General features: G+C 31.0%; 1 protein-coding gene across 1 annotated transcript in view; it reads left to right on the plus strand.

The window, feature by feature from the left end:
• LOC148601450 (O-acyltransferase like protein-like) overlaps nt 1–10,143 on the plus strand; it is a 45,378-nt gene extending 35,235 nt beyond the window's left edge. The window contains exons 8-15 of the mRNA XM_088555037.1: nt 487–600; nt 1,229–1,394; nt 2,840–2,919; nt 3,249–3,347; nt 3,709–3,838; nt 4,481–4,673; nt 7,209–7,351; nt 8,503–10,143. Coding sequence (XP_088411163.1) covers nt 487–600; nt 1,229–1,394; nt 2,840–2,919; nt 3,249–3,347; nt 3,709–3,838; nt 4,481–4,673; nt 7,209–7,351; nt 8,503–8,616 — 1,039 coding nt within the window. The 3' untranslated portion in view covers nt 8,617–10,143. The remainder of the gene's footprint in view (nt 1–486; nt 601–1,228; nt 1,395–2,839; nt 2,920–3,248; nt 3,348–3,708; nt 3,839–4,480; nt 4,674–7,208; nt 7,352–8,502) is intronic.
• Nucleotides 10,144–16,004: the final 5,861 nt, after the last annotated feature.

Below are 16,004 nucleotides of genomic sequence, written 5' to 3' on the forward strand. Positions count from 1 at the left end.
TAAGTTGTTTTTGGTTTGTGGCCTTATTATGAAGAGTTACAGATTAAGTTCGACATTGGTTGCGGTTGAATGAATTTTACAGAAGTTATGGCCCTTGGAATTAGAAATTTCAGTAAATTTACAGTTTTCCGCGCTTTTTTGTAATGTTTTTACCAATTGATTTTATCTTATGTACAAAATGTATGTAGTCTTGATATGTTAACTCAATAAGTTACAGATTTGAGTTCGACTTTGGTTATGGTTGATTGATGTTTACGGAATTCATGGCCCTTGGCCTTTTCAGTGAAAATTTAAGTAAATTTTAAGTTTTCCGCACTTTTTTGCGGCGCACATTGGAATTCTGTTCTTTTATGTGTTTAAATAAAGTAACTTATATTACCATAAGTCAGATACTTTCTATAATGTAAAATCTAATGGCGTACTTATAGTCATTTTAGGGAATCTTAACTGAATATTAAGAATTGTTTCGAATTTTTTTCTTTGTAGCGGAATGTTGCTGGCTTACTTACAAATAAAACAGGTTGAGAAACTTACAAAACATTTCAACTGTGGTAAAACTGCATCCTACACCTTCAACTATTACTTTCACAGAATCTGGAGGTAAGGATGTAGTAGTCCAACTCATTTTTTTTCGATTTTAAGAATGTAAAAAAAAATTAGATTATCATTAAATAAAATAAACCAGGAAATAAAAAAAAACATACTATTCAACTATCACAAAACGAAACTCGTTCAGTATAAAATGTAGATAATGCAGTTATTAAACTAGCTAATGGCCATATGCAATAGCGCCATAGGCAAATGCAGTTTTACCTTCAAGGCGAATACCAAAAACAATAATTGACAGTTGGTGGTTTTCTCAACTGTATGCTTCATGTCAAACATCGCTTGATTTGCCAAGTTTGACCAGGCATTCTAAATTGAAGCGTTGCTAAGTCCAGGTTTCATAGTATGCCAAACTACCCGTCTTAAATACAGAAATATGTATAATAATGGATGAAGACAAAACAAATAACCAAATAAATTATGAATGTAGCAACCATGTTATTGAACTTGCGATAGTGAAATATAGAGGCTTAATGAAACGTTAATGAGATATCAATTAATCTAGATAGACATACAACCAACGAAACAATCGGGCGCCGTATAATAAAGAATACCAAAGTTCTTTTTGGCTGAATTTGCATAATTCTACATTAAATTCATGCCAATATACTTTCGTTTTCAGATTAACCCCGATGTATATGATAGTCATCATGATTTACTCCTGCCTGATGAAGTATTTTGGAGACGGTCCTCTCTGGCCGGAAGCCGTCAAATCAGCTGATGATTGTAAAATAAACTGGTGGACAAACCTACTATACGTCAACAATCTCGTTAATGTTGATAACCAAGTAAGTTTCGTTTGTTACTGAATATTAAGTGTCAGTGTATGTAAGAATCAGGCAGTCGGTGAAACATGGTTTGAAAAAACAACCATTTTGATAGTTTAACTTGACTATTTTCACCATAAGAATCAAGAAAAGGAAAACAGACAAGATTTTCTATATCATGCTGGCCAACTGAGTTCCATTTTCATTGAAATGCAATGAAAACGAATTCTCACAGTATATTGAAACATTTGCCAGTGATGCAGAGATCAAATAGTGGTCTTACAACAGAGAACAGAGAAGATATCCTTGAGTAATATAACATTGTCGGATTGGTGGTGTTTTCATATGCATATTTTTGATTTTTCCCAATTTGCACTTACACTTAATACGTTGACCAATATCCATTATGTGTACAATCTCATATAGCGTTAACCCATCAATAAATCAGATTTCACATGGTCAATACAACACCCATTTACATTCCCAATTGAATCAGCTACCAACCCCTTTGGACCACTTCTAATCCACCTGCACTATAAAAACGTTCTTTTGTTTTTGCCCAGTTACACTTCGATTTCATGCCCCTTATTTCAATACGCCACAACATAGAAGATTGACTAGTAAACTACTGTGGATCATACAAATTTAAAGATCGAGCACGTAACAGAGGCCGATGCAAAGAAAAAATAATCAAGAAAACCAAGGTTATAGCGGTAATCAAAACAATACAATCCAGAGACAAAGACAAGACATGGAAAACAGACATACACGACAAAGAACACGAAGTAACTAATATCATACATACAAAGTAACAAAAGCAAATGAGCAACTCGAACTCCACTAAAAAGTGGAAGCATGGACCTGGTGCACCGGTTGGGTAAGCGTTCTCTGCATTTCTAGAAATACACGCCGAGTTGAAGAAGAATGCTCTTAGTAAAAGAGGAATAAATTTAGTAGTAAATGTATGTTAAAACAAAATTCATTGTGCATTAACAGGGAATATGGTGGCTTATTAATAATTTTGCAAAAAAAACGTTATAGTATAGTCCTCTGATGTAAGTAAAGACCTGAACGATTAAACTATATATTACACTACGATTTTTGCCTGTATGATGACAGCTATAAGATATGTTCTGTTCTCTTGGTAATGAAATATCTGCGTGATAACCCAGTTAAGGGGTAGACCTAGGGTAAGGGACATAACTCATGAAATCAGTAATAGGTTTGTATTGTATTCAATTTCACCAAAATCGATTATTTCACCAAAAGCCTCTCAAGCTTTCGTTAGAAACATTCGTTTGAAACAAAATAAAATGAATAGAAGTTAATTAGATGCTTACATAAGATTGATGTAAAATGCTGAACACAAATGTTCCATTGGTTTTTAAGAGTTGTGTCCCTTACCCTAGGTCTACCTCCTTAAGTACTTGTGTATTGAATTGTGAAATTTATTTTCTTCATTTCAGTGTATGGCATGGTCATGGTTCTTAGCAAACGATATGCAGTTCTATGCTGTGTCATTATTTTTCCTGTTTTTCTTGGCATTGTAAGTAAAATATATATTAAACAATAAACTGACTTAGGCATTATTTTTGTCATAATGTTAAAAGATGAAGAATGTAAATAAGACGTTTAAAAAAATTTTCATATATATATATATATATATATATATATATATATATATATATATATATATATATATATATGCAGTAAATAAGTGAAATTAAGTTAATCATTCTTTTTTTAAAACATAGCTAAATAATAGTTGTGCATGGCCATCAAAGTCAAACAGCTCTATCCATTATAGACAAAGACTTGTATCACATGACCTTTATCTATGTGTCTATTACTTTACTTCAGTTCTTCGCTTTTTAGATCAATAAAAGTTGGAGTTATCTTGGTTGTATTATTGATGTGTGGAGGTATTGCATCTGGTTATTATGAAGAACAGATCTGGAACGGAAGTTTCTTCACGTAAGTAAAACATTTATTAAAATCGTAATCTTTTTTACACTTACATGTTATTGGTCTAGCATCCTTAAACGTCAAATCTGACCCCAAAAATAACCTTTTAGTAATTTATTTCTAAAAAGATAACACCTCCCAAAACAACAAGAAAAAACACTTGAAAAAGACTATTTATGTATTGTTTGGTTTGCATGTTTACTACAATTTGTAGTTTGCACTTTACTAAATGAACAACTTATATGCAATTTTTTTTTTAAAGGAGAACGTTGTTTTCATTACGACGAATTTGTGTTGATAAATCTTTCGAACAAAACTATACACCATAACAAAGTTTATATGTTACATATTTTGTATATACTCATCATAGGACAAAGAAAGACGGCGGTGGCTATTGGAACAACGTGTACATTACACCATGGTGTAGAGTGGCTGCGTACTGTGTTGGATTGTTACTTGGTGTCATATTGTACAAACGACCTAAAAAGCCACTGAGAAGGGTGAGTATGGAATGTTTACAAAGAAAATTTCTTATTTTATCAAATTCTTTTCTCAGTTAAATTTCAAATCATTTTACAACAGATGTGTTTAATACAATTGATATGGTATACATTAATCGTCTTAAATCATCTTAAATTCCAACAATTACATCTTGTTTATAATAATTTTGATTTAAATTTTACCATGCATTGATGAGTGTCAATGTCAAACGTGACTTTTCTAATATAAACTAAGGACGTTTTTTGATATGTGGGTAATGTATATTATACATGCATTGGTGAGTGTGAATGTCAAACGTTAACCTTTCTTATATAAACTAAGGATATCCGGATTTAGCCTTATTACTTTAAGTGTGCATTCTATTGCCATTTTGTTACCAAATAGTTTTGAGGAATCAACTTTATTTCCAAACATTACAGTTACAGTTAAACCTATCTCCGAAATATGTCTAAATCAGACACTTTTTAACGTTCCTTTACATCAATTTAAATGTATTTTTAACCTTGGTAAACCGACCATCTGTTTAAAACGAACAAATTTTACTTCCATGAGGGCCATTGTTAAGACATATTTCACTAATGAAAACTAATGAAAAGCAAAAGATAAGAAGTACACTAAATGGTTAATCCATCTTTTTTTAGGTTTTTGCACTCCTTGGTTGGATGGTGGCCACTGCTATGGGTCTTGCTTTAGTGTACGGTACATATTCGGAAAACAAGGAAGGAGGTACCGAATGGTCACGATATTTTCGAGCGGCATATGAATCTTTTGGAAGACCTCTATGGGCTGCCTGTGTTGCATGGGTTATATTTGCTTGTCATAATGGAAATGGTGGTATGTTTTTTCAAAGGCTTAATACATTTGAAATTCATGCTTTTAAAAACTCGTTAAAAATGAAAGAAATAAAAAAAGAATAAGCAATCGAACACCCTTACCGTTCTTTTGTACAGTTCCAGTCTTCAATTCATTCTACTTTTACAAACAAATGTATGTATTTCTACACTAAGCTTTCGTGTTTGTTATTCTATGCCTGAATTAAGCGTCAGTCCCGGTAAGAATCAGGCAAAAGGTGAAAAACATGGTATGAAAAAAAAACATCATTTTGATAGTGTAATTAGACTATTTGCACCATCAGAATGAAGGAAAACATACAAGATTTGCCATATCATGCTGGACCATTGAATTACAATTTCATTGAAATGCACTGAAAATGAACATTTCAAAGGCAGATAACTCTATCAAAAACTTCATTTTTCTAAGATTCTATTGAAAAATTTCTGTGCAAAATCAGTGATGCAGAGATCAAATAATGGTCTTTTCAAATAGAATAAGTATCCTTACAGTCCCTGTATGGGATAAACTTCCCACTTGCCCTATACCCCATTGCCCCATCCCCCATTCCCCATTGCCCCATAACCCATTCCTCATTGCCGCATGCCCCATTCCCCATAGCCCATCCCCCATTGCTCCATTCTCCCATTACCCTATTTCCTATAGCCCCATTGCATCGACTTAATTTCCTTTGTCAAATGCCATTTTCCATTCCGTGAAGAAAAAGTAAAGTAAATGTTTTATCAAACACATATAATGCATTAGGATGTAGAAAGTTTTGTGCAATCAATATTGATTTTAGAATCTCGTCGGCGAGTTCGAGAATTACCGAAATCACGCGATATTTGCATTGTATACATAAATTATCGCCACTCCGGGCTGCATAAGAAATAATCATGCAAAATATTCTTAAAACTATAGATATATGTATAAATTGTGAATGAATTTGATTTCTAAAATTTTTATTAAAAATGTTAAATTGTCGAGATAAGATTTTTGTTGATTGTTGTTATACATATATTTCAAACCAAATTCTTGAAAATGAGATATTTTTGCGAATTAAATGAATGCGACCACTTAAAATATTCTATATGGTCTTATATTATTGTTTAAAAAGTCACAATTGTCAAAAACATTAACATGTTTGTGGCTGTGACACATTAATTTCAATCAAAGTTCTCAAGAATGACATATTTCTGTGGATTGTAATGGTGCGAACAATTTTAATTTCAATAATGGTCCCAAATTATTGTTAAAATATTATAATTGGCAATATTAGTATCCAGTTGGTGGTTGCGACACTCATATTTTAGTCAAAAATCTTCAAAATGACATATCTTTTGCACAGTGTATGTGTACGAACACTTTTAATATACCTATTATTCTAAAATTACTGTAAAAATGTTAAAATTGTCTATATCATTATGTTGGCTGTGACGCATACATTGCAGACCAAATTCTTGAAAATGAGATATTTTTTGAAAATAAAATGAGTGCGAACACTTGACATTACCTTTATGGTATTATATTGTTTAAAACTTAAAATTGTCAAAATAAGCATCATATGTTTGGCTGTGACATATTGATTTCAGTTAAAGTACGCAAAAATGACATATTTCTGCAGATTGTAAGGATGCGAACAGTTTTAATTTCAATAGCGGTCTAAGGTTCTTATATGAAATATTAAAAATGGCAATATTATTATCCTTTTCGAGGTTGCGACGAATGAAATATTTCTGCCAATTGAAAAGGAATCAGTATTTTATTTGTTCTCACAAGATTTTGTTATTATTGCTGAATGTGTTTAATTTCTCAATATTAAAATTATACGAGTGTCTCCGACACAAAATTATTTCAGTATAAATTTTCCAAAATGAATTACGTTTAGAAATCATGTGAGCGCGGACATTTTCAATCTATGACGACCAGAAATTAACTATTGTACTTCTGTACTTCTGGTTAATATTTAAACAAATGTCAATGAATAATGAACTGCAACACCTTTAATAATTAAAAAAATACTCTAAAACAATCTTGTTTAAAAATTATTCTAATTGCTGTCATAGAATTATGGTAGGTACGTTACTAGCGGAAAAAGGCAGAGCAATTTGTTTGATTGACCAATCAAAATTATTCCCATTGCCCTATTCATTTACCCTATTCCCAATGCCACATTCCCCATTGCCCTATGCCCCTTCCCCAATTCCCCATGCCCCATTGTCCCATTCCCCATTGCCCCATCCCCATTCCCCAGTCCTCATGCCCCATACTCCATAAAATGGGAAGTTTATCTCATACAGGTACTTGTAAGAGATGTTACATTGTCAGATCGGTGGGGTTTTGACATGCATGTTTCTGAATTTTCCCATTTTGCCTGATTTTTACAGACACTTGCACTAATTACTTTTTTACTTTAGATCCAACTCTATATAGAATAATTTTAGTTAATGTCATGTTAAAGGCTCGTTAAAGAGCGCAACGTTTTTAATAACTAATTTTATAATCTTCGTGTTCACAACTTTATGTTTGTTTTTTAAGGAGCCGTAAACAGTATATTGTCCTGGAAAGGGCTTGTACCTCTTTCTAGACTTTCATACGCTGCTTACTTGGTGCATCCTGTTATGATGATGATACATGTGTATTCAAAGAGGGCTTTGGTTTACATTAGTGACTATGAAATTGTAAGTACATTGATAACATGCTTTTTTTACTAATAACACTTTTCAACACTCATGTTGATACTGCAAAATCCGGTATTCTGTACACGAGTTTTAAGAAGTAACTTCTTACCAGCATTATAAAAATCGAAATGTAGGAAGATCTAAATCAATAAATAAGTTGTATAAAAGAATTACTCACAACCATCAATATCGCCATAGAAAATAAAATTCAGCACTGATAGGTTCTACCAAGTGCAATACATGAAATAAAGCGTCGGTGTTTTCATGCTTTTGAATTTTGTATAACTGCAAATATAACCGACTTGATTTTGATAAGTTATAGTCCCCTCCACCCAAAATATTTATTACAGAAAAAGGTTTACAAAAACAATGTCTAAAATCCAAAGGACATAAACCGTCTAGCATTCAACATGAAATATTTCATACTAATCGCACAAGTTCAAAGCTGCTTTAATAAAATAAAGGATAAAATAAAAGTACCGAACTGATAGGCAAAAAAAGAAGGAGCCCATAAAAGAAGTCAAAGTGTAAAACTTTAATATTAAGGCAAAATTCTGAAGTTTTAAACAGACGCAATGCCTTGGTACAAGTTATTTAATGCGCTTCACTTTTCATTACGATTCAGGGCTGTCCCTGGTAGTGGATGGCTCGTGCTAAATTTTCAACATTTTTCTTCCATTTGAGATCACAAATTCATATTTTCAAGAAAAAAAGGAATTTAGTTTATTATTTATTGAAATGGTTAGAATGAGATAAATTACATAGAATGCACTACAAAATTTAAACTAAAGGAAATGTCTATGTTCTTCTCATAATTTAGTTGATTTTGTAGCGGCATTTCAATTTGATACAGACAAATTTTGGTTCTTTCTGACATTATGATATATTCAAAATAACATTTAAACAAAAACTCCTTTGGGATAAAATTTACTCTGTATCGCCGATATCATAGGACCCGTCTCGTTCACGATCACCTATTTGCCCCCCCCCCCCTCCCCCTTGATATCCTGGAATACAAATAGGCAGCACAAACGTATCACAGAACAAAGATGGTAAAATCAGTATTCAAAACAAATAAAACAATTTAACAAGTATTATTATTAATGTGTATAACTACTATTTGAAATTAATTTCTTTTTAATTGCTTTCAGATCTATTTATTCCTTGGACATACATGTTTCACATTTATGGTAGCGTTTGTGATCTCCATTGCTTTCGAGGCACCGTTCATGGCTTTAGAAAAAATAATCATTGGTCGGCGATGATGAAATGTGCTAATTAACATTAACTTTAGACATGTAATTGTTGCAATTATTAGTATATCTGTTTATTTAGCAAATTCTATGTTTTTTGCGTAATGCTATATTATAGAACCTCTGCAAAAGTTCACGGTATTTCATCTGAGCATTCCGCTACAGGATAATGTTGAAAGTTAGAAGTACAGAACATAATGCATCTTTTTAAAAATTTCATATAGTTAATGTGCGAATGTTGACAGTATAAATGATTGATCAATATGTATTTTGACCATTTGTCAATGTAATTTTATCAAATTTAATTTTGTTTTATGTGGTCTTTATTGTGTTGCATGCATTTTTATTGAGCTATTTTTGTCTGTGTTGAAGGAAACGATGTAATAACTGTCAGCTATTATTTTCTATATATTTATACTTGTTAGTTCTTTTATTGTTAGGAAACTACAAAAAAAATAATTTAGAGAATTCTTTTATCCCGAATTATAGACAATAATATCAGTTTTCTTTTTCTTTAGAATACTTTTAGTAAATAAAATATGTTGAAATACCAGTTTGCAGTAGACAAAATAGAACGTGAATCCTGATATAGATTGTCTATATTGCACAATATGTCTTTCATGTCACAATTGACAATGCAATATCTGATTTGTATAATTTAACTGTGATTTTATGTTTTGTGGATGTTATTTCATGTTTGTGTTTTTATCTACAAAGTGTGTTTGTATCCATGCTAGTTGTATTATCTTGATTTATTCCTGCTTTGAACGGATTCATCACTTCTGATACAGATGTATACTCCACAAAAAAAGTTAAGAACCACTATAGAAAATTCAATAAATTTAATTTGATCATTATCAGCATATATGTAAAAAAATCTACAAATTAATCACTATAATAATAAAAACAATCTTCTCAAAACAAATTACACTTTATTAACGTTTAAAAAAAACAAATGACAGTTTAATAACGTTTAAAATCACTGTCGTAATGGTGGAAATCCAAATTTTGAATATTAGGAAAAAGACTAAGTGACCCTTAACATTTTTTGTGGAGTATATCTATGTCAAGAATACCATCAATTATCGAAAATTTTTTTATGAACTCACCTTTCTTTCCGTAACAACATATACTTCCATAGATAATGATCTGAACAAATTTGACAACATAAAGGTCGTTCCATTGCATTGCGATTTATGTAATTGAAGATATCGTCTGATTGTCTGATTTCCAAAATATTTTTGGCCAAATTTCTGATTATTTACTTATAAAATGTAAACTTGTGCCGCAGTGGCTTATTGTTCTTGTTCAAAAGTATGAACTATTTAAGTTCAAGAGAAACGTAAGAGCGAGTTGCAGGTAAACCATAAGTATTGCAGAACTACTTAAATTTAAAAAAAAATGATATAACATTCGTTTAAAAAAAATGAATACATTTGCTCTTACCATAATTGGTATTCAGTTCGTAGCATTTAACATGACGTCAATATTTAGCTTTTATATGAGATACAAATATTTCAAATAAAGAATATTGTTTGACTGGTTGTTAATTATATCTTGCTTTTAAATTGATCATAATTTAGAATTTTAGTTTAAAATGTTAGTTTAAAGTGAAAAAAAAAAATTTAAAATGGCAATATATACCTAAATATTTAAATATCACTCCAGATAAGAATCATGCAAAATGTGATTCATGGGTAAAAAGCCTACCTATTTTTATTTTGTTTGAATTGCCGTAGTAAACAGAGATTAACATTCAGTTTTTTCATATTACCCGTGTTCTTAGGAGATAAAAATTACATAGAATACACTTTAGTTCCAAAATTAATGGAGGTAACTCTGTAAACGACACCCAAATACAGTAGAATCTATTGAATTTTGAATGTTGATTATCTCCTAATAACAGGCAGATTGAATAAGTAATTACACATTTCATAGCATAGACCCATAAAACAACTTAATTACAAAGATAAAAATATGTAGCCTTTTTTGGGGGTGTGTGTCACATTTTTCAGATTTTGCACGATTCTTTCAAAAACAGCTAGTTAAAGGATTGTTGAAAAAGTTGAAAAACAACCGTAGGAGTAAATATCTTTAAACGTTTGCTTTAACTACATAAAAATGTATGTTGTTACAAAGCACCACAAGGTGGCAGCAGCCTCTTTTGTAAGGTCGCAGACCAGCATGTGGAAATCGGTTTTGGTACATTCTTCATTGAAGTAAAATAACCCTCATTGAAGTAAAGTTATTTTACATCTAATTCTGATCTTTCTTAAAAAAATAAGAATTAATTATATCATTTTTACGGAGACTTTTTTTAAACAGCATTAATTTAGTTTCAATCAAATACAAAATTTTAAATGAAAGTTCAAATAATTATTTTTAGTATATATTAAGGTCTCATGTTAATAAAATTAAAATTGAACATTTACGTTTTTTAACATGCCCCGTATATTTATCAGAAAAAAAATCATGTTGTTTACACGTCAGATAATTTCTAAATCTATGAATGATCATCAAGATCATGTCCTAATTATCCAACCATATTCCGGTTAGATTTTGCCCGGAGCAAATTGTCATGTAATCCTGGTCTTCTACATTAACTACAACTTCCTTTCTGGGAAATTCCAAAAGCAAGGTAAGATTGTTTTTAGTAGGATTTGATATTTTATTAAATTTGTTTAATATAAAGATATAAAGTATAAAAAAATAATTCTAAATATATGCCTTTTAAAAGCTTAGAAGAATGTTTCCCGAAAATCTAAAATTTATTGCGGTCTATTCTACTATTTTTTTTCCTTTTTATCCTTAAAGCCTTCATTTACATAAATACATTTTTTTTCCTTTTGATTTCAAACAAAACAACAATTTTATGTTTATCATAGTCATTCAATCAAAAAAACAAAACAAAAAATTACTATGTATAAACTGTACATTTTTTGTGGGGTCAGAGTTTATTCAGTTAAGGATTGTTTTTAATTTTTGACCCGGTAATGCAAATTAAGCAACACTGGGGCAGTTTACGCTTCGGGAACCACGAAGCAGTTTATGAACAAGCGTATACTGCCCCAATTTGAGCAAAAACAATCATTATCATATGATTTCCAATCGATTAAAGTCAAAATAAAGAATTGTCTCTTCATCAAAGTTTCATCAAAGTTTTATTTAGTTTTTTTTGTTTAGAATTTTTTTTTTAATTGTGGACTGCGGAGCGATCAATGTTAATGACGTTACAGTACCAAGCTAGTTTATGGGGAATAATCTATCTTGTCCAGCCAGATTAGAAATAAAAAATCAAATTAAATTATTTACTTTTGATTCTTTGTACGTGTTATGTTGGTCATTTCACGTTATTTATTACTATTATCCTTGTTTAGTCGTTACAATATTCAATGTTTGGTTAAAAAGTTTCACTTATAAATTATGAAAAGTAAATTATATATCGGTGGCCGACTTTTAGTTTTAAATTAATTCCTTAGTGTGTACACGTTCTTTCATGTAAGAGGGTGTCCATGCAAAAACCAGGCAGTGGGTGGCACATGACAAATTTGGTTTTAAACAGTGTTCACCCATTTTATATCACAAATGCATCCTTTCTCAAAGCTGAACGTTGGTTGTTGATTAAAGAGAAATAAATTACATCAAAGAAGATAGGGAGATATCGCTTTCATTTGAGCAAAATTTTGTTACAAAGTTAGAAAACTTTAAATGGTTTTTCAGAGCCATCCACTGTCGATTTAAAACGAACTTTTGACATACATATGATATATACATTACATTGCAACAAAAATTCAGTATGCCCTGTGCCAACCATATTATAAGATCTGCCTGATTTTTACACGGACAGCCTCTTAATATATTTCCTTCATTGTTTAATTTTTGCACGTATGCATAAAAATGCCACCTTGCTCCACTTATGAATAACCTTTTAGATATAACATGAAAAAAGTACATATAAACATCTTGTCACTAATTTTGTTACGGAAACTGGGACGTTGCATGGTAGAGGCTAACAAAGTAATTTGCAACTCGTGTGCACGAGTTATCAATCTTGTGTACAAGAGTAACAACCTTTGCACGAGTTATCAATTTCTGCGCACAAGGTTTGAAATTAAAAAAATAATTTTCAGTTGCGGCAACGTATCCTCTTTAGTTTAGGGAAAAAAATTTCGCATTTTAATACCAGTATTTACAAACCATGACGCAAATGAGTTTTTACTTTCAATATAACATTATGAAATTTGTTTATAAGATTCGTGATGAAAAGTAGATGTTAAATAAAGAAACTCCAATGAAATTGGGAGATGCCAAAGATGGTAAATTGATATGCAACAAAAACAAGCAGAAATAATAATTATATATACTGAAACTATCAGCACTAACCCCAATTTATAGAAAAAGTAGTGTCAAGTAAACAGGAAAATCTTTGGAAAAAAATAGTACGTTGATCAATTATGAAACTGATAGGCCATAACGATAAACTGGGAGGTGTTTGATAATAAATGGCATTTACATACTGAGTGAGAACTGCATGTGTTTTAGTACGTGGGCTGAGATAACTACCCATGACCCCCCACTCATCAACCAAAATATGATTTTCAGGTACCCTTATACCTCCCATTTTAGAATGTTTTTGTCGCCAAAAAATTAACTGAAGCATTTTTGTATTTTGGCTACTTTTTATACCTCGTTGAGGCAAAAAATCTTCGTATAAGTTTTTTTGATTCTTTGAACTTCTTATTTCTAAAAAACAAAGAAAACAGACATATGTATAATCGCCATGTTGCCCAATGTCTCAGCCTTACAATGGTACCACGAACGTTGCGGTAATAAGTAGGGTTTTGCGGTAAAATGAGAAAAAAATATGTATCCCTACCTCGCCGAAAAATTGCTTAAATTGACATATTTTTCAATGTCAGAACCCCTGCTTTTGTGTGATACAGTACATTAATATAGTATCTTATCTTCGAAATGAGCCCAAGTTATAAATATTTGAACTTTTGTAAGTCAAGTGAGGTGAAAAATTGCCATCCCTACCCATGAAAAAAATACCTCGACAAGAACCCAAATGTTAATTATTGATATATAAACGGTGTACAATAGACAAGTTGGGTACTTTGTTTTAATTATCGATGTTTCCAAGATATCTTATCGTTAAAGGCGCGTATATTTCAATTTCAATATGACAATAATGAGTTTTTCATAGAAAGGGGAATTTTCGGACATTCATTTTTCCTTCCATTTTACCCACAATTTGCATTTTTTTTTCAAAAAGCGAACTTCTATTAAGCTTTTGTATATTTAAATACAATTATATAGTGTCTTTGCTTTGTAATGGGCTCAAGTAATAAATATTTGAATTTTTTTTAAGTCCAATTAGGTGAAAATTGCCCCCCCTCCACCCATGAAAAGAATACCTAAAAATGAATGTTAATTTTTAGCACATAATAGATGTAAAAAGACGTTTTGGGTACTATTGTTTTAATTAACGATGTATTTAACATATCTACTCATTTTAGACGAGTTATTTTCAGTTTCAATGTGAAAATAATGAGTTTTTCATAAAATGGTGAATTTTCGGATTTTTCATATTTTCTTCCATTTCACTTGTAATGAGCAATGTTTTTCAAGTACCCTACTTCAAACAAGCCTTTGTATATTAAAACACATATATGTTGACTCTTACCCTTCTAATGAGCCAAGGCAATGCACAAATAAACGTATTCCAGGTCATTTGGAAGAAAGAATGGTACCCCTGCCCACTAAAATGTGCCCCAATGCTAAAGAAAATGATCGTTTATGGCATACACGAACTGTACGCAATGTCTGTCTGGCATTTATTATGGAGATCTTCTTGTATCAATCACATTGTCAAGCAATATTATGTTTTTATTGTCTCGAAGACGACAAAATATTCAAAAAGGGAAGTTTAAGATTATCACACATTTTAGCACGTAAATTGTATACATTTTTTTTTAAATATCACAGTTTTAACATGATTTAATTTTGTTTGCTATCATTATTTTTATACATATAAGATTTCAAAGAAGCAACTACGATGAATGATTGGCATACATGTATCCAACACCATTTAAAAATCCTAATCTACCACATACGAATTCTTGGTTTTTTACAGAAATTTTAGTTGGTATGGTGTACCATTCTTTCGCCTATAATGCTTGAAATACGTTAAAGTATGCATTGACCGGGCTCATTGGAATGCTTTAATGCTACATAGCTGTGTTTGTGTATGCAAAAGCTTGTTTGAAGTAGGGTACTTGAAAAAATATGCAAATTAACGTTGAAATGGAAGAAAATATGAAATTCCGAAATTCCTCTTTTTTATGAAAAACTCATAATTGTCATATTGACACTGAAAACTTTGCATTTGAAATGAGCATGTATATTGAATACATCGATAATTAAAACAATAGTACCCAAGTTGTTTTTACATCGATTATGTGGTAAAATTAACATTTGGGTTCATGTTGAGGTACTTTTTTCATTGGTATGGGGGCAATTTTGCACCTATTTGGACTTAAAAAGGTTCAAATATGCATTACTTGGGCTCGTTAGAAAGGTAACACACTATGTAATTGTATTTGAATATACCAAAGCTTGTTTGAAGTACGGTATTTGAAAGAAATTGCCAATTACAGGTGAAATTTAAGAAAATATGAAAGTCACTTTTTTTAAGAAAAACTCATTATTGAAAAATACGCACCTGAAATGAGCGGGCATGTTGAATACATCGATAATTAAAACAGTAGTACTCAACATGTCTATTGTACACCGTTTATATGCAAAAAAATAACATTTTAGTTCATGTTGAGGCATTTTTTTCATGGGTTGGGGTGGCAATTTTTCACCTTACTTGACTTGGAAAAATTCAAATATTTATTACTTGGACTCATTTTAAAGCTAAGACTCCATATCAATGAACCGTATCACACAAAAGCTTCTTTAAACTACGGTAATCTGAAAAATGAACAATATCGGGAAATGTAGAAGAAAATTCTGAAATTCTGAAAATTCCCCTTTTTCCGATTTTATAGTAATTGTCAACCTAAAAGGAAAATCTAAGCGCCTGAATTGATCAGATATGTTCGGAACATCATTATCATAATTATAAATGCCTACAATATGAGTTCCACAATGTAAGTGTGAGGTGAATGAGAATTCTGTTTGATACTGAGACCAGTTTTCTAGGGGTAGGAGTAATATTTTCAACATTTAAAAAAAAATCTTTTCTTGAAATGTATTATTTGTGGTTTATTTTTGTAGAAAATATAATTATCTATGGAGTGATACCACATTTGAGACGGTTTAGTTGAGAAATAACTTGTATACTCGAATTTATGTGACTTTTGACCGAAAAATCGGAAATCCCATTTTTCGCA

The sequence above is a fragment of the Perna viridis genome, chromosome 12 (genome assembly GCF_037379345.1).
Source record: "Perna viridis isolate PV_CMFRI_1.1 ecotype Kerala chromosome 12, ASM3737934v1, whole genome shotgun sequence".
Classification (NCBI taxonomy): domain Eukaryota; kingdom Metazoa; phylum Mollusca; class Bivalvia; order Mytilida; family Mytilidae; genus Perna; species Perna viridis.